Here is a 26920-nt window from a genome sequence, read left to right as displayed (position 1 = left end):
TCCCATGGTAATTAATAATTTCGAACGACTAGTCGAGCTTCGATCTCAAACAAAATTCATGACAGTATATTTTAACCATATGTCACAGGAAATCAACCCTTCAAGATATATTCCTATCCGTGTCAGCCTCCTAAATGTACCTGACTCAACTTTATTTTTCGACACATCCATGCAGCGCGAAGTGCGTGGAATCCCGGACCACCTACGCTCTATGGAAATCCCAAAAATATTTTCAAGTAAGTTCAGGCATATTAACTCTGAGAAAATGTTTTACACGGACGGATCGCGAATGGAAGAAGCGACAGGGTTTGGTATGTTCAACAATAATGTTTCGGCCTCATTCAAGCTTCAAGAACCTGCATCTGTTTATATTGCAGAGTTAGCAGCAGTTCATTATAGCTTGAATGTAATCGTCACATTATCTCCAAACCATTATTTCCTCTTCACAGATAGTCTGAGTGCAATTGAAGCCATTCGCTCAAACGCTGCTGGCAAAAATGAACCGTTTTTCTTGGGTAAAATAAAACAGTGTCTGAACGACATATTGAATAATAATTATCTAATCACAATAGTTTGGGTTCCGGCTCATTGCTCCATTCCAGGCAATGAAAGAGCCGATATTTTAGCCAAACGTGGTGCTATTGAGGGTGAAATTTATGAGAGACCGATTGCTTTCAACGAATTCTATAGCGCGTCTCGCCAAAGAACACTTGCCAGCTGGCAAGCTTCTTGGGATAAAGATGATCTGGGTCGGTGGATGCACTCAATTATTCCTAAAATATCGACAAAGGCATGGTTCAGGGGACTGGATGTGAGTAGAGATTTCATTCGTGTGATGTCCAGACTCATGTCCAATCACTACACGTTAGATGCACATCTCCTTCGAATTGGACTTTCCGAGACTAATCATTGTGCTTGCGGCGAAGGTTACCGCGATATTGACCATGTTGTTTGGACATGCGTGGAGTTTCGTGATGTCAGATCTCAACTAATAAATTCCTTGCGTACCCAAGGTAGACTATCCAATGTCCCAGTTCGCGACATTCTTGCTTGTCGTGACCTTCCATACATGAAACTTCTTTATCATTTCATTAAATCCATTGGAGTTCCAATTTAAATTTTATTTTATGTTAAACTGTTTTCTCTTCCATGAGTTCAACCAATAGCCAACTATAGGATATTGAATATAAGTGGTGAACTGATACAAACAATCCTGAAATAGTTATAAGATCATGTACAAAATAAATGTATTTTATTTAATGTAATTTAAAATAGCAACTCGCTTGATAAAAACAGTGTTTAGATTAACTAATGAGTACCAACATACTAATATGATATTCGAAATGTATTAGGTTTAAACTACTATGTATTGTGGATGCCACGGCGAAGAAAAACTTATGTATATTGCCTATGAAATAAACGTATTTATGAGAAAAAAAAACAAAATAACCCTATGTTCAGAATGCTCAAAATTATTCCAAGTAGAGTGATTTCTCTTCATTTTAAACTCATATATCATGAGAACTATAATATTATCACAATCGATGTTCAATCCCTATATTATTTTCTTCGTGTTTATGACAGTGAATAGAACAAAAATGACTATTCTGCCTTTCACTACTTTCGGCAAAAAGTAGTTTTGAAAACAGTAATATCCTGGTTTTATTTACGTTTCATACACTTCTTGAGACTCCATATTGTGTTCGCCATATTCAAGCCAACAAAGGTTGTTTTGTTTGCATTTTAGTTATCATAACGTTGGGAAAACTTACCGATAACTATCTGAATTAATGAAGAAATTATATGTTATAATCTTATAATATCTAAGTTATTGCTATGTCAATTCACAGTAACGATTCATATATATGTTAACGTATTTATAATGGTTTCGCAACGGAAAATAAACCTTTTTTCAACTAGTAGCTAAAAACATAGATGTGATTAAAGATATGTTAGAATCAAGTAACGATAACTTACAAATGATAGTTAGTTTAATGTTTACGTTATAAAGAAACACTGCTGTCACCTTGTTTTACCCAGTATAACATAAAAAACATGTTCGTGTTCTTATTGCAACACAGTTGGGTTAAGTGGTATCAAAACTAGTTATGGGTTGCTACTATTGAAGTCAAATAAACTTATTTTTAACTAGTGGCTAGAAGCATTGTTGTGATTAGAAATATGTTTGGATTAAGTAACGATAGCTTATGAATTATATTTAATTCAATATGACACAAAGATGTTATGATTGGAAACCTAAATAACTGTTTCGTAACTAGTTTTTGTTATGATGAAACATTGCTGTCACCATGTTTTAACCAGTATAACATAAAACACATATTCGTGCTCTTGTTGCAACATAGTTTGGACTTTGTCGTATTAGAACTAGTTGCGGATTGCTACTTGGGTCATATCTCTGGAACCAAAAATCACAGCCATTTGATCTTTGAATTCGATTAATGGCCCGACAGTAGCTTTCAAACGAGTCCAAGTTTGTTAAAATCGGTTCAGCCATCTCTGAGAAAATTGAGCGCGTATAAATACAACGCGTTTTGTCGGTTACGTCACTTATACCATCATATCTCCGGAACCAAAAGTCACAGCCATTTGATCTTTGAACTTGATCAATGGTCCAACAGTAGCTTTTAAACGAGCATAAGTTTGTTAAAATCGGTTCAGCCATCTCTGAGAAAATTGAGCGTGTATAATTACAACGCGTTTTGTCGGTTACGTCACTTATACCATCATATCTCCGGAACAAAAAGTCACAGCCGTTTTCAAACGAGCCCCAGTTTGTTGAAATCGGTTCAGCCATCTCTGATAAAATTGAGCGCGTTCAAATATCTTCTAAAAGTGCAAAAGTGCACACACACACATACATTCATACCCCCCCCCCCCCCCCCCCCACACACACACACACACACACACACATTTTCCAATCTCTTCGAACTGAGTCGAATGGTATATAACACTATGGGTCTCCGAAGCTCCGTTCGAAAGTCGGTTTTTACAGCAATTCTAATACCTTTCTATAGAGAAAGGCAAAAAACCTTTTTACGCGAAAAAACGTGATACTTTAGTTAGTTTATGCATAAAAACACCCGACTTTGCGCATAAATTGAGGGTCCAGTGTAATCGATTGATTTCCGGCAACTTGTTCTGACAATTATTTTGTACAACTAACAGTTCCCGAGTAAATCTCACTAGAAGAAAGTGCAAACAAAAATACATCCGCCTTTTAAAAATCAGTCTTGAGTCGAATTGGTTCAAGACAAATGGTTTGCTATACAGGATAAACTGTAAAAGTATTCAAGTAGCTCGATAAAAATTTAAACGCTTCAATCAGTTTTATTAAGAGTCGAAAATATTTTATAATATTAATAAGTTTGATTTTTTTCATGCAATTTTCATTGCAGCGACTACAAAAACGAACCCGTGGTTGGCTACTTCAGCTTACGTACCCCACAGTTGATGATTCGAGATCCAGAACTTATCAAGGAGGTACTAGCGAAAAGCTTTAACCACTTCAATGCCAACCAATTCTCCGACCTAGTTGATGAGAAATCAGATCCGTTGTTCGCCCGAAACCCGTTCAATCTTTCCGGGGAAAAATGGAAGACAAGACGAGGCGAAATCACTCCAGCGTTCACAAATAATCGCGTAAGTTTCAATATAGCAGATATGGCAGTACTTGACCTAACAGTACATATTTGTATCAGATAAAAGCCCTTTACACGTTGATGGACGAGGTATGCATTCGAATGACTGAATACGTAAACAAGCAAATCAAATTGAATGGATCGACATTCGATATCAAAGAAGTATGTAGTTTTTAGTATCAGTGAATATTCACCAAGCTTTAATGATTCTTGTTTTGTAGTTGATGGCCAAATATACGACCGATGTCGTGTCCAACTGCATCTTTGCCATCGATGCGCAATCATTCACCAAGGAGAAACCTGAAATCCGAGAAATGGGACGTCGAATTATGGACTTTAGTCTTATCGCACAGTTCGCACTGGCCGCGTTAACATTCTTCCCATCAATCGTTAAGGTCTACAAATTCACACTTGTTCCTAAGGATGTAGAGGAATTTTTCATTCGCATAATGAGTGATGCAATTCGTCATCGGAAGCAAAACAACATTGTTCGGAACGACTATTTGGATCATCTTCTCTCGCTGGAAGCAAAGAAAAACATTTCAGAGCTCGACATTGCTGGTCACGGTGTTTCGTTCTTTGCGGATGGATTTGAAACGTCCAGTCTGGTAATGAGCTATTGCTTGTTTGATTTGGCATCACATCCTGAGGCCCAGAACCATTTAAGGGAAGAAATCCGCCATATTCAAGCTAGTAAGGGAGGCTTGACGTACGAAAATTTGGGAGAAATGACCTACCTAGATCAGGTCCTGAATGAATCACTGAGACTCCATGCCATTGGCCCAGTGTTGGGGAAAAATTGCACGCAGGATATTGTTTTGATTGGATCCAAGGGCAAGAAAATTCCCGTTACCAAAGGTACAACAGTTACTATTCCATTTTTCGTCCATCTTGACCCGGAACATTACGATGAACCGAAAAAGTTCAAACCGGAGCGCTTTGCACCGGAGACCGGAGGCACCAAACCGTACAGAGAGAAAGGAGTTTTCCTTCCGTTCGGAGAAGGACCCAGAATGTGCCTCGGAATGCGATTCGCTCTGGCACAAGCGAAGAGGGGCATCGTAGAGATCATAGACAAATTCGAACTCACTGTCAATCCGAAAACAAAGGTTCCATTTGAATACGATCCCAAACTGTTCTTATTGTATGTGTCGGGAGGAATGTGGCTGGACCTAAAGCCTTTGAATTGATAATCACGTAGCACATTATAGCCCGAAATGAAATTCATTAATTTACACGAAATACAGTATTTTGTTCGTTCTAATAAGCCCAAGCCCCGTAAATCATTTCCGAAAGACATTCGGCATATAACAGTTACTTTAGTACAAGCAGGATTTTAAGATTTCTTCGACAAGGATTATTATGTTTGAAATCTTTTTCTCCTGGTCGATGCACAATGGGGAAAAAACGATCGAAAACGCGACTTTGCTCAATAATTTTATAAAAACCTAAGCAAATATTTTCAAAGTTAGTATTTCTTACGCAAATTTTTCTGTAGAATCGATTTATGATAGTTAGAAGATCCGAAAAATTCACTATCATGCTCGTTTTGCTCCAATTCCTCTTTTTTCTGACTTTACTTTGAAAACTAACTGTGAAACTCAGGAAACAAAATCAATTCGACCAATCGGAAGGTATTCCTGATATGCTCATAAGTTATATAAATGGATTGTTTTTAATAAGATTGACCACAAATAACTATATTCTGTTTTACACCCAGTCATCTTCTTCCATGAATGTACAGAAAAAATCAGTGTGTTTGGACCAATATTGGTTAAACAAGACAGTTCTATGTTTCGCATATAACCTCAAATAATAATTAACAGATAGTCTCCTTGATCACATGCGTCGTGCTACATCATTTTACCCCAATTTTCGCAAAAATATAATTTTATGTTGAAATCAGATTTACAATCCTGAAGCAGGTCCAATATGACCTACCAATTTTTTTTATTTTTTTTATATAGATAAAATAATATTGGTATATGAGTTAAAATTAAATTATTAAGATTTAAATTGGGTGTTCAGCCACAAGTGGTGACTTTTCAGCCCTGTTATATATATATATATATATATATATATATATATATATATATATATATATATATATATATATATATATATATATATATATATATATATATATATATATATATATATATATATATATATATATATATATATATATATATATATATATATATATATATGATTTGGTTATTACCATGAAGACATCATTTGCTTCCGCAATTCTGAGATTTTTGTGTAGGGAAAATTCTAAACCTACTTGTATTGTGTAATGGGGAAAAGGAACTTATATACTAACTTACTAACTAATACAGAGAGCGAATCGATTCAATTGAAGATTGCATCGATTTTTGTCGGAATTTGCTTATAATATTATGTGACATTACATCTAATGGTTCTATATTTGTGAGTCTGTGTAACTCATTTGTACTAAACCAGGGAGGACGCTTCAAAATCATTTTCAGAATTTTATTCTGAATCCTTTGAAGCGTTTTCTTCCTGGTGGAACAACAACTTGACCAAATTGGTACCGCATAAAGCATGGCTGGTCTGAAAATTTGTTTATAAATTAACAATTTGTTTTTTAGACAGAGCTTAGAATTTCTGTTTATAAGAGGATATAAACATTTAATATATTTATTACACATTGCCTGGATTCCTTCAATGTGATCCTTGAAAGTGAGTTTTTTGTCATACGTTAAACCTAAGTATTTAGCTTGATCAGACCATGTCAATTCCAAGCCATTCAATTTGAGAATGTGATTATTGTTTGGTTTAAGAAAAGAAGCTCTTGGCTTGTGAGGAAAGATAATTAATTGTGTTTTTGCTGCATTTGGTTTAATTTTCCATTTTGACAGATAATCACTGAAAATATTTAAACTTCTTTGTAGGCGACTGCAGATCACTCTTAGATTTCTACCTGTGGCTAACAGACTTGTGTCGTCACAGAATAGCGATTTCTGACAACCAACGGGTAGATTTGGAAGATCAGAAGTGAAAATATTATACAAGATTGGAGCTACACTCGAACCCTGCGGAACACCGGCTCGTACGGGTAGCAATTCAGATTTACAATTCTGATAGCTAACCTGAAGAGTACGATCAGTTAAATAATTTTGAATCATTTTGATCAAATAAATAGGAAACTGGAAATCAGACATCTTTGCTATTAAACCTTTGTGCCAAACACTGTCGAATGCTTTTTCTATGTCTAGAAGAGCAACTCCAGTGGATAACCCAGAAGATTTATTTGATTTTATCATGTTCGTTACTCTGACAAGTTGATGAGTAGTTGAATGTTCATGACGAAATCCAAACTGCTCTGGTAAAAAAAATTGAATTCTCATTTATATGAGTTATCATTCTCAACAAGATAATTTTTTCAAAAAGTTTACTGATAGAAGAAAGTAAGCTAATTGGGCGATAACTTGATGTTTCTGCTGGGTTTTTATCAGGTTTTAGGATAGGAATTACTTTAGCGTTTTTCCATCTTTTTGGGAAGTAAGCTAATGAAAAACACTTGTTGAAAATTTTAACCAGGAGTCTCAAGGCAACATCAGGAAGATTTTTAATAAGAATATTAAAAATTCCATCATTACCAGGAGCCTTCATGTTTTGAGTTTCCTAATAATTGATTTAATTTCATCAAAATTCGTCTCAATAATGTCATCGTGTGATAACACTTGGGTTGAAATATGATCATACTTCAGTGAGACTTCATTTTCAATAGGACTCACAACGTTTAAATTAAAATTGTGGACACTCTCGAACTGCTGAGCAAGTTTTTGAGCTTTTTCACCATTTGTAAGAAGTATTTGATTTCCTTCCTTGAGAGCAGGAATTGGTTTCTGAGGTTTCTTAAGAACCTTAGAAAGTTTCCAGAAAGGTTTAGAATATGGTTTAATTTGTTCAACTTCATTAGCGAAATTTTCATTTCGCAAAAGAGTAAATCTATGTTTAATTTCTTTTTGTATATCCTTAACTATGTTTTTCATAGCAGGATCACGAGAACGTTGATATTGTCGTCGACGAACATTCTTCAACCGAATGAGCAGTTGAAGATTGTCATCGATGATAGGAGAATTTAATTTAGTTTGAGCTTTGGGAACTGAAAGATTTCTAGCTTCGATAATATAATGATTCAAATTGTCAATTGCTGTGTCGATATCCGCAGAATTTTCTAAAATAGTTTCATGATCCACATGATTTTCAATGTGAGATCTATAATCCAACCAATTAGCTCTATGATAGTTGAAAATAGAACTAATTGGATTAATTATAGCTTCGTTGGAAAGTCTGAATGTTACTGGAAGATGATCTGAGTCAAAGTCAGCATGAGTAATCGGTTCACTACAAATGTGACTTTGATCTGTTAGAACCAGATCAATTGTAGACGGGTTTTTCACGGAAGAGAAACAAGTAGGATTACTGGGATGAAGAACTGTGAAGTAACCAGCTGAGAGTTGATTATGAAGTATTTTACCATTACTGTTATTTTGCCTACAATTCCACTGGACATGCTTAGCATTTAAGTCCCCTATTACGAAAAATTTCGATCGATATCTTGTAAGTTTTTGCAAATCGCCTTTAAAGAAATTTAATTGTTCGCCGGTGCATTGGAATGGCAAATATGCTCCAGCGATGAAATAAATTCCATGAATGGTTTCAACTTCGATTCCCAAGCTTTCAATAACTTTAGTATTGAAAGAAGGTAAAATTCGATGTTTAATTTGCCGTTGGACAAAAATGGCAACTCCACCACCCATTCCAGTAAACCTGTCAAATCGATGAACCACATAATGTGGATTACTTTTCAATTTGACATTTGGTTTAAGAAAAGTTTCTGTCACAATGGCAATATGGATTTTGTGAACTTCGAGAAAATTATAAAATTCATCTTCACTCGATTTCAAAGATCGAGCATTCCAATTTAAAATATTCAAATAATTATTTAAAATCACTGTTAAATTTTAAATTCATTATAATGTTATTTGCAAATTTCCATCCGATTTGAAATGCTTCAAAAAGTGACGAAGTCGAGTTCATTTGGATGATCATTTGAAAAAGTTGATCTTGTAGGTAGATCATTTTATTTTCAGTTATATCGCCTAAATCGACTTCATTTAAAGAAGCGAATGGCATTGAAGGAATATTTGTAGGTAGACTGTCATTAGAAGAAGATGGTTTAGCCGGTCTACCTATTAATAAATTGTTTTCGTTAGAAGATGAACTGCAAGGCGATCCTGTGTTTTGATTATTTACATTAGAAGAAATGGGTGGTAGATTTCTACCTAATATACCAGCATAACTGACATTGGAAGAAGATGATGACGAGGTCGATCTACCTGTCAATAAATTGTTTTCGTTAGAAGACGAATTGGCAGGCGTACCTGTTTTTTGTTTTAAATTAGAAGAAATAAGTGCCTTAGAAGAATTAGGCGTGGCATTTGCAACGGTTTTTTGATTTTCAGGTATGTTCTGTAAATTTAAGGTCGTTGATTTGACTTGTTGTCTAAGCGAACGAGCATTTAAAATTTTTTCCCTGACAGGACATTTCTAATGATTGGATTTATGATTTCCATCGCAATTTGAACATGAAAATTTATCAGTGGTTTCATTCATTGGACAAACGTCTTTCGAATGCGATTTACCACAATTCAAACACCGTATATCCATATGACAATTTTTGGTTCCATGACCGAAGCCTTGGCAACGACGACATTGCGTTAAGTTTGCAATACGATTATGCCGTTTATAATGTTTCCAATGAATTTTGATGTGGGAAATGAAACGTACTTTTTCTAAAGTTTTCAAATTGTTTACATCACTTCGATTGAAGTGTATTAGGTAAAGTTCATGGGAAATTCCAGAGCGTGGTTTAGAAGTACCATTCGCTCTTTTTTTCATAAGTATTACTTGGGAAGGGGCAAAACCAAGCAATTCTTTTAGTTCATTTTTGATTTCATCAATACTTTGATCATTTGATAATCCTTTCAAGACAGCCTTGAAGGGTCTGTCTGATTTTATATCATATGAATAAAATTTATGAAGTTTCTCGGGCAAATATCGAATAAGACGTTCGTAATCATCCAATCCATCCACCAAGACTCGACATTCTCCTCTTCGTCCGATTTGAAATGAGACTTTTACTTCCGGGAGAAAAGTAGAAAGCTCAGTACGAAATGCTTTGAAGTCGGAAATCATCACCGTCACTGGTGGCATAGATTGATGTTTCTTCCCAGAACGACAAGCGTCCATTTTGGGAATTTTTGAAGAATTTTCTTCTATGTCGCTACAATCGGATTCAGGAAGAATCTCGTAAATATTGTTAGACGGCATAGGATCAACGGAAGGGAAATCCGTCCGTTGTCTTTTATTTTTACATTCAGATTCTATAAGATCGTGAATGTTATTAGAAAAATGTTGAATAACGGATTGTGATTTATTCCGTATTGAATTATTTTTAGCCTTAGGCTTGTTGCCTTTCCGGTTGGACGCAGGCATTTTTGAAATTAATGAAATTTTAAATTAAATTTACTAGGCTAAATTAGTCTTCGATTAGACTCCTAGCTAGCCTTAAAAAAGGCTGATTAATTTCTTAGTCACTCTAATATCACTCTTTGTATCACTTAGTCACTCTTTGTATCACTTAGTCACTTAGTTAGTGATTCAGGTAGCCTTGAAAAAGACTGAAGCCTTGAATCAATGAAACTCTAGGTAGCCAGAAAAAAAATTCCAGGAGCCAAGAGCTATACGCGTGCGGTGCGAACGACTGTTCAACACCGACTATGACCTACCAATATTTGTTCATATTACGTGCAAAACATCTTTGATCCAATTAAACACAATGAGAAGGACAGTACTAGTCTGTTTAACCCGTTTTACCCCAATTTAATTCATAAGTCGTATTTCTGGTTAGACTTTCTTTCGCATACCGCAGGCAGATTGCGGTTAATGAAAATCGATTGATATTACGAAGAAAGACCTGAAAATAGGATTACAAATGAAATCAATGACCGCACGAATCTTGTTATACCGTTTTACCCCAATTTATCCTTGAACTGAGTCGTAAGATTTGGCTAAACAACCAAACACCGATCAGTAGAACTTTTTTTCTGTAAATTCATGGAAGAAGATGACTGGGTGTAAAACAGAATATAGTTATTTGTAGTCAATCTTATTAAAAACAATCCATTTATATAACCTATGAGCATATCAGGAATACCTTCCGATTGGTCGAATTGATTTTTTTTCCTGAGTTTCACAGTTAGTTTTCAAAGTAAAGTCAGAAAAGCAAAACGGGCATGATTTTGAATTTTAGGGATCTTCTAACTATCATAAATCGGATCTACAGAAAAATTTGTATAAGAAATACTAATTTTGAAAATATTTGCTCATGTTTTTATAAAATTATTGAGCAAAGTCGCGTTTTTGATCGTTTTTACCCCACTGTGCTATGGTTCATATTTTTTCCTACGTTCAATAATAACTCTACCTTCTCCGTTACCTTAAAAAAAACGGGTGGGTAATGCGCATGACATAACCGAATTGACGTGAATACGAATAAAAATGGTTCGCTGAAACTCAATCCATGCCCTAAGAAAGCAAAATATCAACAGGTCAAAATTGGGCTAAATAGAAACTATATAATAATATTAAATTCAATATCAAATACGATAACACACAACGAATGTATAGGATATATCAGAAATAGTACTTTACTAAAACGCATGCGGTATTCAATATCATAAACATTTAAACTAGAGTTGTTTTACAAAGCTGTGGAAATATTCTATGAAGAATATTATTTCTTATATCTTGAACCTAGAATCTTGACCTCTACCATTAATATAATTTCGTTAATGTTTCAATTACTGCATTTTTATTGACATCACAATCGTTTTTCTTGTACACAACCCTGAAATTTTTTTATAGTCTAATATGATGACTTTTTGGTTTTGGTTTCGTTAAGTTTGACTTTGTATACACCTTTCGTTTCGTGCTAGAGGTTTTTTAAAGTTAATTTGGTAAATACGTCTTGTTTGGAAGCGGTTACCTGTGATTCGTTTTGGCTAGACGTTTTGGAAGCATTTCCGTGTGGAGTTCTAACTGATCCAAGTTTTACGTGCCGGTAAACCCCGAGTAAACTCTACCAAAAGTGATTGGTTGCTTGCTTTGTGTGCGTATCCATTATCGTCGCTGACAGCAGCTTCATCGACTTCGTTAAGTTCTTCGGTATCCATCGGCGTGTGCTACGAATTTGAAGAGAGACGCAATGGATAAAAAACAATGCGGCGAGTGCCAAAATGAGATCAACGATCTCGAGCCCATGCGATGTGGTTTTTGCGATGCCTTTTTGCATATCAACCAAACCTGCTGCGGCATCAACACTAGGGGTTTGAAGGAAGCTTTTGCTCTCGGCAAAATTATGCTGATATGCACCAAATGCAGGGAGGAGCTTCAAGGTCGTAGCATTCGCGCCTATATTGATGATCAACGTCAAGTAACTTCCAGTGAGCCACCTAATTCTAAGAGTTTGTTACCTGATTTAACAGCTCAAGTACAACAGCTTTCGGATGCGGTGGCTGTCCTGAACGATAAAATCATTAATATAACGGGATCAGTAAACCAGCCCGAATGGCCTAAACCGGACAATCCCACATGGCCTAGAAACTCAAAACGCCGTCGTGTGGATGAAACGACTACCATTCAAGCCCCATCCGACCATGGAACCAGTCAGATCGATTTTAATGATCTTTCCGTGTCTTCTGTTAGTACCAACGTGGAAAAGTTCTGGTTGTACCTTTCAGGGTTGAACCCGTTAGTCTCGGACAGTGACGTCCAGAAAATCGTCGCTCGTTGCCTGGATTTGAATGATCCAATCAACTTAGTACGGCTTGTACCAAAAGGCAAGGATGTATCTGGCATGTCATTTGTGTCCTATAAAATTGGACTGAATCCTGACATGAAAACAAAGGCACTGGACCCATCGTGTTGGCCGGTTGGATTACTGTTTCGGGAATTTATTAACCAGCCAAAAAACTTCGACCGGCGAATGACTCCCCCCAGCTCGAACAGTTCGTAAGGAGGCACATTCCATTGCGATGCACTGCGGACGGTGGAAACCCTAGGGTTTCCACCAGAGGCGAGTATTTTTGTTTAAATCCAGATATTCCAGCACTTGATGACAACGCGTTTCAGCATGGCGATAACGATAATCAAATCTGGATCTATTACCAAAACGTACGAGGTTTAAGGACAAAGGTTGATGATATTTTCCTGGCTACGCATGACTGCTGTTACGACGTCATCATTCTGACGGAGACTGGACTTGACGACCGAATAAACTCGTTACAACTGTTTGGAAACTCATTTAACGTGTTCCGTTGTGATAGGAGTCCAGGAAATAGTAACAAAAGGAGTTTTGGCGGTGTTTTGATCGCCGTTTCACAAGCGCACTCGTGCTCATTAATCGAAACTGTGAATGGTCGTTATCTAGAACAAGTGTGTGCTAGTGCCACCGTGCGAGGCAGGAAACTGCAGATCTGTGCTGTGTACATTCCTCCCGATAAAAGTCAAGACGTTGGTATTATTGATGCGCACATTTGTTCTGTATCGGAGATAATCAGTAAATCATCACCTAATGATATTGTCTTGGTGTGTGGTGATTTCAATCAACCACGCATTGTGTGGACGGATGGAATCGATGGAAATATAAATTCGGGTTTCTCTCAGCTCACCGCTGCTAGCACCGCTTTGATCGACGGTATGGACTATTTGAACCTTTCCCAAGCAAACAAACAAAATAATCACAACGGACGTATTCTCGATCTGGTTTTTGGCCCTTCCGAGCAGCAATTGAATATAAATAATTGTACTGCTCCACTGCTACCCGTTGACCTTCATCACCCTCCCTTGACAATATCGTTTTCAATTAACTGTGATGAAGATATTAGTCGTGCTGCTCCTTTGAATAAACCGAGAGCATTAAACTACAGGAGAATTAATTTTGATGCTTTGATTGAGTTTCTTCGAAACATAAATTGGGAACCTCTCAAGGAGCTCGATCATGTGGATGATATGGCTGTGCAGTTTCGAGATCTTTTGTTGGAGTGGCTAAACTTAAATTTGCCTTTTGTAAAGTGTGCGATTTCTCCTCCGTGGGCAAATTCTCGTCTTCGAGCTCTGAAACGTGAACGGAATTCATGGCAGCGTAAACACCGTCGTTGGCGTTCTACTGAAACTAAGAAAAACTTCAAAAAGTCTAGTGATGAATATCGTTTACTGAATACCGGATTGTACAAAGCTTATGTTATGCGAGTACAGAATGACTTACGACGGAACCCTAAAAAATTCTGGAGCTTCGTCAACTCGAAACGAAAATGCTCGTCAATTCCTCCAAACGTTCGTTTTGATGAGGTAGAATCCACTTGTACATTTGATTCTTGTGAACTGTTTGCAAGTTTCTTCGCATCTGTTTTTGCTAACAGTACCGCCTCTGCCACGCAGGCTGAAACCGCCGCAATGGACGTTCCTGTTAGTCTAGTGGATTTAAGCACATTTGAAATCACTCCGGATATGATCGTCACCGCTGCTAAAAGGTTAAAAAAATCATACTCTACTGGACCTGATGGTATTCCAGCAGTAGTTTATAGTCGATGCGTCCACGTCTTGACTGATCCTTTGTGTGTGATATTCAATAAGTCGTTCGAGCAAGGCGTATTTCCGACAATCTGGAAACAGTCTTATATCTTCCCAGTATTCAAAAGTGGCGATCGCCTAAATGTACGAAGTTACCGTGGTATAACCAGTTTGTCAGCAGCGTCGAAGCTTTTTGAATTGGTAGTTAGCACTGTCTTACTTTCCAAAACTAAAACGTACATCTCTACTGATCAGCATGGTTTTATGCCTGGACGATCGGTGAACACGAACCTGTTGGATTTTACATCTACCTGTATCACTCGGATGGAAGAAAAATCTCAAATTGATGCAATTTATACTGATCTGAAAGCAGCGTTTGATCGAATAGATCATGAAATACTTGTAACTAAATTATCCCGACTAGGCGCTTCGAGAATGTTTGTTAAATGGCTGAGCTCTTATTTATGCGACAGAGTGCTACGTGTGCAGTTAGGCTCGTGTATTTCTTCTCCTTTCACGAATAAATCTGGTGTTCCTCAGGGTAGTAACCTAGGTCCACTATTGTTTGTGCTGTTCTTTAACGACGCTACTTTACTACTTGGCGTTGGATGCAGACTGGTTTACGCTGATGACCTGAAGCTGTATCTGGCAGTTCGGTCTATTGAGGACTGTGTTCGTCTCCAGGAACTTTTAAATATTTTCGTTGGCTGGTGTAGAAGAAATTTTTTAATTATCAGTACCGTGAAATGTCAAGTTATAACATTCCATCGCAAAACCAACCCCATAATATTCGACTATCAAATCGATGGACAAACTCTTGGAAGAGTCGACGTTGTCAATGACCTCGGCGTTTTGCTGGATGCTAAGCTTACCTTTAACCAACACCGATCAACTTTGATTTCCAAAGCAACACGACAACTCGGCTTCATAGCGAAAATTAGCCGAGACTTCAAAGACCCGTACTGTCTAAAAGCGCTATACTGTTCGTTGGTGCGTCCATTACTCGAAAATGCGTGTTTGGTTTGGAGCCCGTACCAACTCGTTTGGAACTTACGAATAGAACGTGTACAGAAGAGATTCGTCCGGTTGGCTCTGCGGCACCTCCCATGGCAAAACCCTCTGGATTTACCACCGTACCCTGACCGCTGTCGTCTGATTGGCCTGGAGTCGTTAGAGCGACGAAGAAAGATGCAGCAAGCGTTACTTGTGGCTAAAGTAATCAATGGCGATATTGATTCACCAAAATTGTTATCTCTTCTTGACTTCCGTGCTTCTCAGCGATCTCTACGCTCGACGAGTCTACTTCAACCAAGATTTCATCGTACTACTTTCGGACAACATGAACCAATGACAGCATGCATACGTGCATTTTCCAAAGTTGAGCATCTCTTTGAATTTGGTGAGCCGACGCACAAGTTCTCACAGAAATTATTAAGTGTATCCTTGTTATAAGTTTGTTCGTTGTACTTCGTGTTATTCATTAAGACTTTTAATTGTCAGATGGATTATTTTAACAAATAAACAAATGATCAAGTGGTGGATGCCAGAATTCATCAGCACCTCATACATTAAAATTCTAAGAACGCAATTTTCGTCTAATGCGTCAATGAAGATATTACTTCTGGGTTCAATTATAGTGTTACTTATATGAAATTAAATTCAACCTCTTTATATGACGCCAGGTTTCGTCAGTCTTAATTTTCGAAATATACAAATTTTTATTTTTAATACATGGCATCCCTGTCCCGGCTCAGTGTGAAGGCAGGTTTAAAGATTTTATCGTTGATTCGAAATGACACCTATACTAGTATAAAGATGTGTTCCACATCAACACTTTCATTTACGCATTGCGTGTGAGCGTTGCTTGTCAATGTTGAATGCGTTAGTGACTTTTTTGAGCTTTCATTTTGAAGAATCCGATGCTTCTGGTAAGAAATGGAGAAATTTCAAATAATTCTATTTGATGATTGGGCAGAACTGAAATGGCTCGAAATTCATTGTGATTTTGGATTTGGATTTTGGATTGGATTTCAAATAAGATAGAACAATCGATTACAAGGGGGATCAGTAGACGTATTTGGAACTCACAATGAATTCCGACTTCAATGCCGGACAACTTAACTGAGCACTAATAGTACTGTTATTGTACCGTTTGATTCTACTATGTCACGTCATTACACTCTCACAAAGTCACTATTTTCACTGTCACTATTTTCACAAAAGTGTATCAAACGTTATAGTACAGACACGTATTTCGGAATGTTATTTACATCCTTCCTCAGTGTATTGGTTTTATAAGTTTAACTGAACAGCGCTCCCATGTTGACTGACTTCCACTGGCAGGCTTTTGGTGTGGTTTTGCTGTGTGCCCGGTTGCAACTGCTCTTCGACACAATTCTGCTGTTCGGCGCTTGCTTCATTCCAAAAGCGTAAGGTCTTCGATGTTGCTTTTCCGTATGCCTTGCATCGACAACCGATTTTATACCGATACAGTTATACAGTAGGAGATATTTTATTTTCTTACTGACATGGGTCAATTCAGACAATCACTTTAAATCAGATTGTTTCAATACATTTTTAAGTGGACAAATTTTGATTTTATTACTAGTTAGATTATATAAATCCCTCAACAGAGAACTGAGCTTCGAGCATTCGGTTTTTCTCCTTGATACTCGTTGATTCCAAACATTTCAGAAAAAAATATTTTGTTCGATTAAATTGATGATCATATTTGCGAAGGCATGTAGCAAAAATTATGCTGATACGTTAGATACAACAAGAGATATTCACAATCAAAAGCTTATCACTCTCTCACAGGGTAAATTTTGAAAAGGCGCTCCATAGTAAAATAAGTCGTATTCAAAACTTATGAGATTGATTATAAAAATCTTCAAAATCCAATTAAAATCGAATGGGCATTAGAAAAAAACATTTATACGCGTATTTATAAGAAAGAGATGTAATTTCTCTAGTAGATGGTTTAAGTATGTTTTCGGCAAAAGATTTTATTTCAACCCAAAAATATGAACATGTATCACTTTCAAATAGCCTCAAGTCATAACGACCAATTATCATCTATTTTAGGTATTTTTCATAATTTTCACGAGCGTTGTAACACGGTCAAAGTTTGTTTGGAATTAAAGAGACTCCATGAAGCACTTGAATAAAGAGAAAGAACAGATTTTTGTATCTGTAGATGGAAATATGAGAATAAGGGAAAAAATCGACGAAAATTTTATAAATGGAAGATGGATTTACATTGAAAGACAAGAAAATATTAATATTTCACTTTAGCAGTAGGGGACACCGGGGCCAAGCCGGACACTTTAAGGAAATTGAAAAAAGTATCCATTAAAACTAGGTTTTTATTCAAACTTTCTATACAGTTGTGTAGCTTAACTCTTCAGCTACAATTCTCAACATATGGTTGGGAAAAACATGCATCAGTTTCCGTAAAAAGTCACGAAGAAGTGACCAACCTAATATCCAAAATTTCAGAAACTGTCATCATGTCAGTCACATGAAAAGGCATTTATAAAGTCAATCCAGCTGTCTGCACGAGCCCCGATCTCCCCTAGTCATGCAGTGCTGAACATTTTCATTTGCATTGACTTATACTGTCCGAAAAAAACGCTATTCGTAGCATTCAAATTTTATTTTGTATCGGAGAAATATTTAGTGTGCACAATAAAAACTTTTCTTATGATTCATTCCTATGGAACTTGCTAAAAAAGGCTAGTATATCACTTGAGTAGCGTTTACAGACCTTTTAAAATTTTTAACGTTGTACAATGGAGAAGATTTTTATTTTGCAATTTGCTGTCTTCCTAGTCAGCCAACTGACAACATTCTGAAACAATTTTATTCATCCAATTTGTTACCAGAAAACCGACAGGAGTATAAGTTGAACCAATCATATTCTACTTGAAACAGTCAGAAATTGGCAGTATGAAAATTAGTAATCTGGAAATTCGTCGTGAATTTTACAACCATTTTGCTTTCAAGTATCAGTTTTCGATACCTGAAAGAGGCGAAATCGTCACGAAATTAGCTTAACTAATTATTCATTGACCTTAACGGTATAAAAAAACAATAGAATCGGCATGGTTATATTTCCGCGCCAACTCTAATCACAAGTAGCAGAATACAGAGATAACTGATAGAGGTGTTGATGCTCTTTCATATTTGGAAGAAAGATAAGCACCACTCATTAGCCATGATTGAATAATGAATGGGAGCGATAATAAACAGAAAACAATTATACACACAAAAAATATTGAATTCAGTTTTGAACAAATAATGCAATGTTAAATAGCATGGGTATTATTGAAATCCACTGTCTAATTTATATTCATACCCGAAAACCTCTTCTTAATCCACCTAGTGGTGTGAAAATACCTTTCTCTTGTCAGTCAAACAGTCTTATTAAAACGTTTTTTTTTTCGTTTGGATAATTTCTGACGCAAATTTGTGCTGATTTTTAACACAAATTTCACAAAAGATTGTTTCGATTAGTTTAGAAAAGCGTGACTCAATGCTAACGTCGCATATTCGACAACATTCTCAAAACCAAAAGTATCAACAGTAATTCATTTAGTTACTTTCTGAAAAACCTGTTTTAATCCACCTAGTGGTGTAATGATGCCTTTTTTTATTAAATAACTATTTATTGGAATATGAGTTAAAATTAAATTATTAAGATTTAAATTGGGTGTTCAGCCACAAGTGGTGACTTTTCAGCCCTATTATAAATATGATTTGGTTATTACCATGAGGACATTATTTGCTTCCGCAATTCTGAGATTTTTGTGTAGGGAAAATGACAACCAACGGGTAGATTTGGAAGATCAGAAGTGAAAATATTATACAAGATTGGAGCTACGCTCGAACCCTGCGGAACACCGGCTCGTACGGGTAGCAATTCAGATTTACAAGTCTGATAGCTAACCTGAAGAGTACGATCAGTTAAATAATTTTGAATCATTTTGATCAAATAAATAGGAAACTGGAAATCAGACATCTTTGCTATTAAACCATTGTGCCAAACACTGTCGAATGCTTTTTCTATGTCTAGAAGAGCAACTCCAGTGGATAACCCAGAAGATTTATTTGCTTTTATCATGTTCGTTACTCTGACAAGTTGATGAGTAGTTGAATGTTCATGACGAAATCCAAACTGTTCTGGTAAAAAAATTGAATTCTCATTTATATGAGACATCATTCTCAACAAGATAATTTTTTCAAAAAGTTTACTGATAGAAGAAAGTAAGCTAATTGGTCGATAACTTGATGTTTCTGCTGGATTTTTATCAGGTTTCAGGATAGGAATTACTTCAGCGTTTTTCCATCTTTTTGGGAAGTAAGCTAATGAAAAACACTTGTTGAAAATTTTAACCAGGAGTCTCAAGGCAACATTGGAAAGATTTTTAATAAGAATATTAAAAATTCCATCATTACCAGGAGCCTTCATGTTTTTGAGTTTCCTAATAATTGATTTAATTTCGTCAAAATTCGTCTCAATAATGTCATCGTGTGATAACACTTGGGTTGAAATATGCTCATATTTCAGTGAGACTTCATTTTCAATAGGACTCACAACGTTCAAATTAAAATTGTGTACACTCTCGAACTGCTGAGCAAGTTTTTGAGCTTTTTCGCCATTTGTAAGAAGTATTTGATTTCCTTTCTTGAGAGCAGGAATTGGTTTCTGAGGTTTCTTAAGAACCTTAGAAAGTTTTCTTTACGTTTCGTCTTAGACTCGTCAGTGCAGAGCAGTTCAAATTGAACTGCTTAATGCAAACTTAAACAGTTCAACTTGAACCGTTTTTACTTTTCGGTGCCAATTAATAAGTGTTTTGCAAGTAGCATTAACTTTACGTCTGCTTAGCGGTTCAAGTTGAACTGTTTAAGTTTGCATTAAGCAGTTCAATTTGAACTGCTCTGCACTGACGAGTCTAAGATGAAACGTAAAGAAAAGTAAAAACGGTTATGTGCCCTAAGCACAAACTTAGGTTTACCCCTAAATGACTTAGAAAGTTTCCAGAAAGGTTTAGAATATGGTTTAATTTGTTCAACTTCTTTAGCGAAATTTTCATTTCGCAAAAGAGTAAATCTATGTTTAATTTCCTTTTGTAAATCCTTAACTATGTTTTTCATAGCAGGATCACGAGAACGTTGATATTGTCGTCGACGAACATTCTTCAACCGAATGAGCAGTTGAAGATTGTCATCGATGATAGGAGAATTTAATTTAGTTTGAGCTTTGGGAACTGAAAGATTTCTAGCTTCGATAATGTAATGATTCAAATTATCAATTGCTGTGTCGATGTCCGCAGAATTTTCTAAAACAGTTTCATGATCCACATGATTTTCAATGTGAGATCTGTAATCCAACCAATTAGCTCTATGATAGTTGAATATAGAACTAATAAGATTAATTATAGCTTCGTTGGAAAGTCTGAATGTTACAGGAAGATGATCTGAGTCAAAGTCAGCATGTGTAATCGGTTCACTACAAATGTGACTTTGATCCGTTAGAACCAGATCAATTGTAGACGGGTTTTTCACGGAAGAGAAACAAGTCGGATTACTGGGATGAAGAACTGTGAAGTAACCAGCTGAGAGTTGATTATGAAGTATTTTACCATTACTGTTATTTTGCCTACAATTCCACTGGACATGCTTAGCATTTAAGTCCCCTATTACGAAAAATTTCGATCGATATCTTGTAAGTTTTTGCAAATCGCCTTTAAAGAAATTTAATTGTTCGCCGGTGCATTGGAATGGCAAATATGCTCCAGCGATGAAATAAATTCCATGAATGGATTCAACTTCGATTCCCAAGCTTTCAATAACTTTAGTATTGAAAGAAGGTAAAATTCGATGTTATTTTTGCCGTTGGACAAAAATGGCAACTCCACCACCCATTCCAGTAAACCTGTCAAATCGATAAACCACATTATGTGGATTACTTTTCAATTTGACATTTGGTTTAAGAAAAGTTTCTGTCACAATGGCAATATGGATTTTGTGAACTTCGAGAAAATTATAAAATTCATCTTCACTCGATTTCAAAGATCGAGTATTCCAATTTAAAATATTCAAATAATTATTTAACATCACTGTTAAATTTTAAATTCATTATAATGTTATTTGCAAATTTCCATCCGATTTGAAATGCTTCAAAAAGTGACGAAGTCGAGTTCATTTGGATGATCATTTGAAAAAGTTGATCTTGTAGGTAGATCATTTTATTTTCAGTTATATCGCCTAAATCGACTTCATTTAAAGAAGCGAATGACATTGAAGGAATATTTGTAGGTAGACTGTCATTAGAAGAAGATGGTTTAGCCGGTCTACCTATTAATAAATTGTTTTCGTTAGAAGATGAACTGCAAGGCGATCCTGTGTTTTGATTATTTACATTAGAAGAAATGGGTGGTAGATTTCTACCTAATATACCAGCATAACTGACATTGGAAGAAGATGATGACGAGGTCGATCTACCTGTCAATAAATTGTTTTCGTTAGAAGACGAATTGGCAGGCGTACCTGTTTTTTGTTTTAAATTAGAAGAAATAAGTGCCTTAGAAGAATTAGGCGTGGCATTTGCAACGGTTTTTTGATTTTCAGGTATGTTCTGTAAATTTAAGGTCGTTGATTTGACTTGTTGTCTAAGCGAACGAGCATTTAAAATTTTTTCCCTGACAGGACATTTCTAATGATTGGATTTATGATTTCCATCGCAATTTGAACATGAAAATTTATCAGTGGTTTCATTCATTGGACAAACGTCTTTCGAATGCGATTTACCACAATTCAAACACCGTATATCCATATGACAATTTTTGGTTCCATGACCGAAGCCTTGGCAACGACGACATTGCGTTAAGTTTGCAACACGATTATGCCGTTTATAATGTTCCCAATGAATTTTAATGTGGGAAATGAAACGTACTTTTTCTAAAGTTTTCAAATTGTTTACATCACTTCGATTGAAGTGTATTAGGTAAAGTTCATGGGAAATTCCAGAGCGTGGTTTAGAAGTACCATTCGTTCTTTTTTTTCATAAGTATTACTTGGGAAGGGGCAAAACCAAGAAATTCTTTTAGTTCACTTTTAATTTCATCAATACTTTGATCATTTGATAAGCCTTTCAAGACAGCCTTGAAGGGTCTGTCTGATTTAATATCATATGAATAAAATTTATGAAGTTTGTCGGACAAATATCGAATAAGACCAATCCATCAACCAAGACTCGACTTTCTCCTCTTCGTCCGATTTGAAATGAGACTTTTACTTCCGGGAGAAAAGTAGAAAGCTCAGTACGGAATGCTTTGAAGTCGGAAATGATCACCGTCACTGGTGGCATAGATTGTTGTTTTTTCCCAGAACGACAAGCGTCCATTTTGGGAATTTTTGAAGAATTTTCTTCTATGGCGCTACAATCGGATTCAGGAAGAATCTCGTAAATATTGTTAGACGGCATAGTGTCAACGGAAGGGAAATCCGTCCGTTGTCTTTTATTTTTACATTCAGATTCTATAAGATCGTGAATGTTATTAGAAAAATGTTGAATAACGGATTTAGATTTATTCCGTATTGAATTATTTTTAGCCTTAGGCTTATTGCCTTTCCGGTTGGACGCAGGCATTTTTGAAATGAATGAAATTTTGAATTTTGAATAATAGTTCTTTGAATAGATAGCCTTAAAAAAGGCTGATTAATTTCTTAGTCACAGTCACTCTAATATCACTCTTTGTATAGCCTTGAGAAAGGCTGACTAATTAGTCTTTAAAAAGTGATTCAGGTAGCCTTGAAAAAGACTGAAGCCTTGAATCAATGAAACTCTAGGTAGCCAGAAGAAATTTCCAGGAGCCAAGAGCTATATGCGTGCGGTGCGAATGACTGTTCAACACCGACTGATGTTATGATGCCTTTATCATATCAATCATACTATTATATATAATACTGTGACCGTGTGAATCTGAATTTGTAAAAATCGGTTCAGCCATCTCCGAGAAAAGTAAGTGCAAAAAAACGTTACATACACACATACGCACGCACACACACACACACATTTTGCGTACTCGACGAACTGAGTCGAATGGTATATGACACTCGGCCCTCCGAGCCTCGGTTCAAAAATCGGTCTTCACAGTGATTGCATAACCTTTCTATATGAGAAAGGCAAAAAGCTGTGTAAAGCATACAAGTGAAAATCCGCTAAAAATCACTGCTGCGTACGACTTTGTACGCATGAACTACCATTGTATGAAAGCTCGAACGCAAGAGCGCCTCTACAGGAGAACTGCTTTATAAAATAGCCATTAAATTTCGTATACAAATGCAAATCTCTACTTGAATGTCTGTTCTCAATGGTACATCCACAGAAAACAGACATTCAAACTCATACAAAGTTTTTTTATCTATATAAAATTCGGTAAAGATCACCGTTGCGTACATCTTTGCGCGCATGAATTACCGTTGCATGCAAGCTCAATTGATATCTCTACTTGATTGTCTGTTCTCTGTGGTACAACTCTAGCGCTTAATGTGTGAAAAGAGAATAAATCATAAACTGGCTTTTTGAAAAGCGATTATTAAGTAACAATTATCGTGAAGAGACGCTGCGAGCGGTTTAGCTAATGTTACCAGTCATGTACCCAAACCCCCCTTTTGTTATTTCTGTAACACATGTCTGAGACATTCTAAATAATTATATGTTTTAGATTTCGGGAGAGGCCAGGACCCCTTGCCCCCAACCCCCCCGAAATCTAAAACATATAATTATTTAGAATGTCTCAGACATGTGTTACAGAAATAACAAGACAGTAAACAGTTTACAGATAGTAAAATCCAATATTAGTTCCAGTGGAAAAGTTTAAAGTGTATGTTAAAAACAGCCGTAAAAGGTACACTGAGAATTAGGTACACTCTTCAGTAACATTATTTTAATGGAATTAGGCACTCTTCAGTAACATTATTTTTTAATCTTTGGACCCCTGCCGAAATGAAATCCTGGGTACGGGCCTGAATGTTACTATACTGTAATATTTTCTACGTGCTAAAACGCTTTCCGTGAAGATTGCTCTGGTTTGAATGTCTATTTTCTGTGCTATCAATACCACTGAATACCAATGTAATCATAAAACTTATTCGTTGAAAAGGTAATTGAACCTAAAGTCGTCTCATTCGTGGAGACACCACATTTTTTGTGCAAAAAAATGTTTGCACAATCCTTCACTTACGCATTATACCGGTTGGGAACCCTATTCTTATTTGTGGAATAAATCGATTCATTGAATAATGTGATATCGTGTAGATCACAAGCCGTACAATCTACAATTTTCTTCATATCACGGTAAGAAAATGGTTACAAACATTACAAAGCATATTCTGAATTAATCGATAGGGAACCTCTGAATAAAAGGATTAAGGACAATTCTGTAAAAATTTAGACAGTATATCATGTCATGTTTTGGAATGAATGTTGTAATCTTGAAATTATTCAAAAAAGCTTTATCTTGTTGTCTTTCTCAAACCTTAATTCCCAAAAATTCATTCATCTCTCCATTGCTTCTCAAAAATTCACCGGGGAGAGTAGGGTCAAATGGCATTCCAATTGCAAAATGAAACCCAACAAAAAAGGATGCTACAGTAAAACGTTTTCTACTGTGGAACAATGTATATAACAATGAAGGTATATCAATTCCTCCAAATAAATTATCATCTAAGAAACATATCACTTGCCGTGATTGTGCATTCGTACGGCTTCGTAAAACGCGAAAAATGATTGCGGACTGTAATAAATATGTTTATCAAGTAGCATCCTCACATTGACCCTGATCGAGTGATGCAATTGACTGTGATTTAGTTTTGCGTTTTGACTGGAAGCGACAGTCCGCTATCATCAGTTCGGTTTCACTAGTTGACCGGTAAGCTTCGGCAACTAAATTGAATTAAGAAAATATGTTGTGCACTTTGGCAGGCTGCCTGATTGGACTCGTGGGAGCGGTGTATTTGTTTCTTGTTTGGGAATTCAACCGATGGAAAAAGTTAGGCATCAAAGGACCTAAGCCAAAAGTTCTGTTTGGAAATGTTCCGAGTATGCTAACACAAAAACGGCATGCGTACTATGATTTGGAGAAAATTTACAAGTAAGTTACGATCGTTAAAGTGTTACTTTTCATTCACGTTTCGTCTTTAACCCATCACCTAAGCAATTTGTTTAATTGTCTATATTGAACCTCTAAGTAACAGTAGGAATTCAATTCGAGCAGTTAGGCATAGGTAAATCGAAGATGAATCGTGAAATGCAAACCTAAGTGCATTGATCCAAAGTAAACACATTATGAATCCCTAAAAATCACTGAACACTGATAAAATTGTAGTGTGTTCAAATATATTTCATCACACATGTAAAATATTCAGTTATAGAAAAGTTATGTGTGATTACAATGGGTGTCAAATTGAGATCTTCGTGACACAGTAGGTGTTTCTTCGATTCATTATCTTTCATCTGTCCGGTAAAGAGATATCACAACCTTTATTTAATTATTCACACGTTCAATTTAATTGAGTAATCATAGCAACTGAGATTTAATGCGGAATTATAATTTCCAAGATGGCGATTGCAACAAAAATACATCAAGAGAAGTCAAATATTTCAAAACAAATTCGACTGCAGGAGGTGATTTTATCAATACATTCTTGTTCGTTCTTTCAATGTCCAGTTTATATTCATTGTATGAAAATTGAAGATATCTTCATATCTATCCTTATCAATTTGTTTATTTAGCGGTTGTTTTACTATATTTATTGAAGATAAGTTAGAACCAGTAAAAATCAGTTATTGTTTCATTACAATAATCATACCAGTATAACTGATTTCCTCTTAACGTTGAAAATACTTGTTTTAGAGAAATTTGTTCCAACTAAGACTCTAATTAAAAAGTTTAAAATAGTAGAATCGCAACAGCTTTCCTATCGAAAATAAACGAGAATCATGATACTGGAAAATTGAAAATTCGATGCGGAATACAAATTCTACGAGGAAACGTCAAACTGTAGTGGTAAATTTTTTTTGACTTCGAAATTTTACTTTGAAACGCACCTTCGATTAAGTTCTGATTAAAGTGAATGAAATGTTATGAAATTATCAAAAGTTGGTACTTTTCAAGAGCTTGCTGGTTTGAAATTTGAATAAAATACATGCCAAACTATGAAATGGTCATTTATATATTATTTACTATTTCTTGCCATTTAACATTTAAATATGGTTTATCCTCATGAACCAATGACTTCACGTATCCCCACAAAAAATCATCGAATGGCTTCAAATCACACGAACGCGTAGTCCAATTCGCCGGTCTATTTGTCGAAATAATGTTGTCGTTGAAATGTTCTTTCAAGAAGGTGATTGTTTCAGTCGCAGTATGGCAAGTGGCACCATCCTGTTGAGACCACATTTCGTCTACATATCTTGAGGATTTGGTAACAAAAATTCATTGATCATGGTTCTGTATCGATTTCCATTCACGGTAACGCATCAACCTTCATCATTAAAAAAAAGGACTGATAATTCCACCAGT

General features: G+C 36.0%; 1 protein-coding gene across 1 annotated transcript in view; it reads left to right on the top strand.

Moving 5' to 3' along the window:
* Nucleotides 1-26920, top strand: part of LOC131428779 (uncharacterized) — a 60788-nt gene that overhangs the window by 8531 nt on the left and 25337 nt on the right. The window contains exons 2-7 of the mRNA XM_058592824.1: nt 3417-3660; nt 3720-3821; nt 3881-4848; nt 12138-12763; nt 12856-13452; nt 25294-25486. Of these exons, the coding sequence (XP_058448807.1) occupies nt 3417-3660; nt 3720-3821; nt 3881-4848; nt 12138-12763; nt 12856-13452; nt 25294-25486 (2730 nt within the window). The remainder of the gene's footprint in view (nt 1-3416; nt 3661-3719; nt 3822-3880; nt 4849-12137; nt 12764-12855; nt 13453-25293; nt 25487-26920) is intronic.

This window comes from Malaya genurostris, chromosome 2 (genome assembly GCF_030247185.1).
Source record: "Malaya genurostris strain Urasoe2022 chromosome 2, Malgen_1.1, whole genome shotgun sequence".
NCBI classification, from domain to species: Eukaryota; Metazoa; Arthropoda; class Insecta; order Diptera; family Culicidae; genus Malaya; species Malaya genurostris.
Note: the sequence above shows the minus strand (reverse complement) of the source record. Positions and strands in the feature narration are given on the sequence as shown.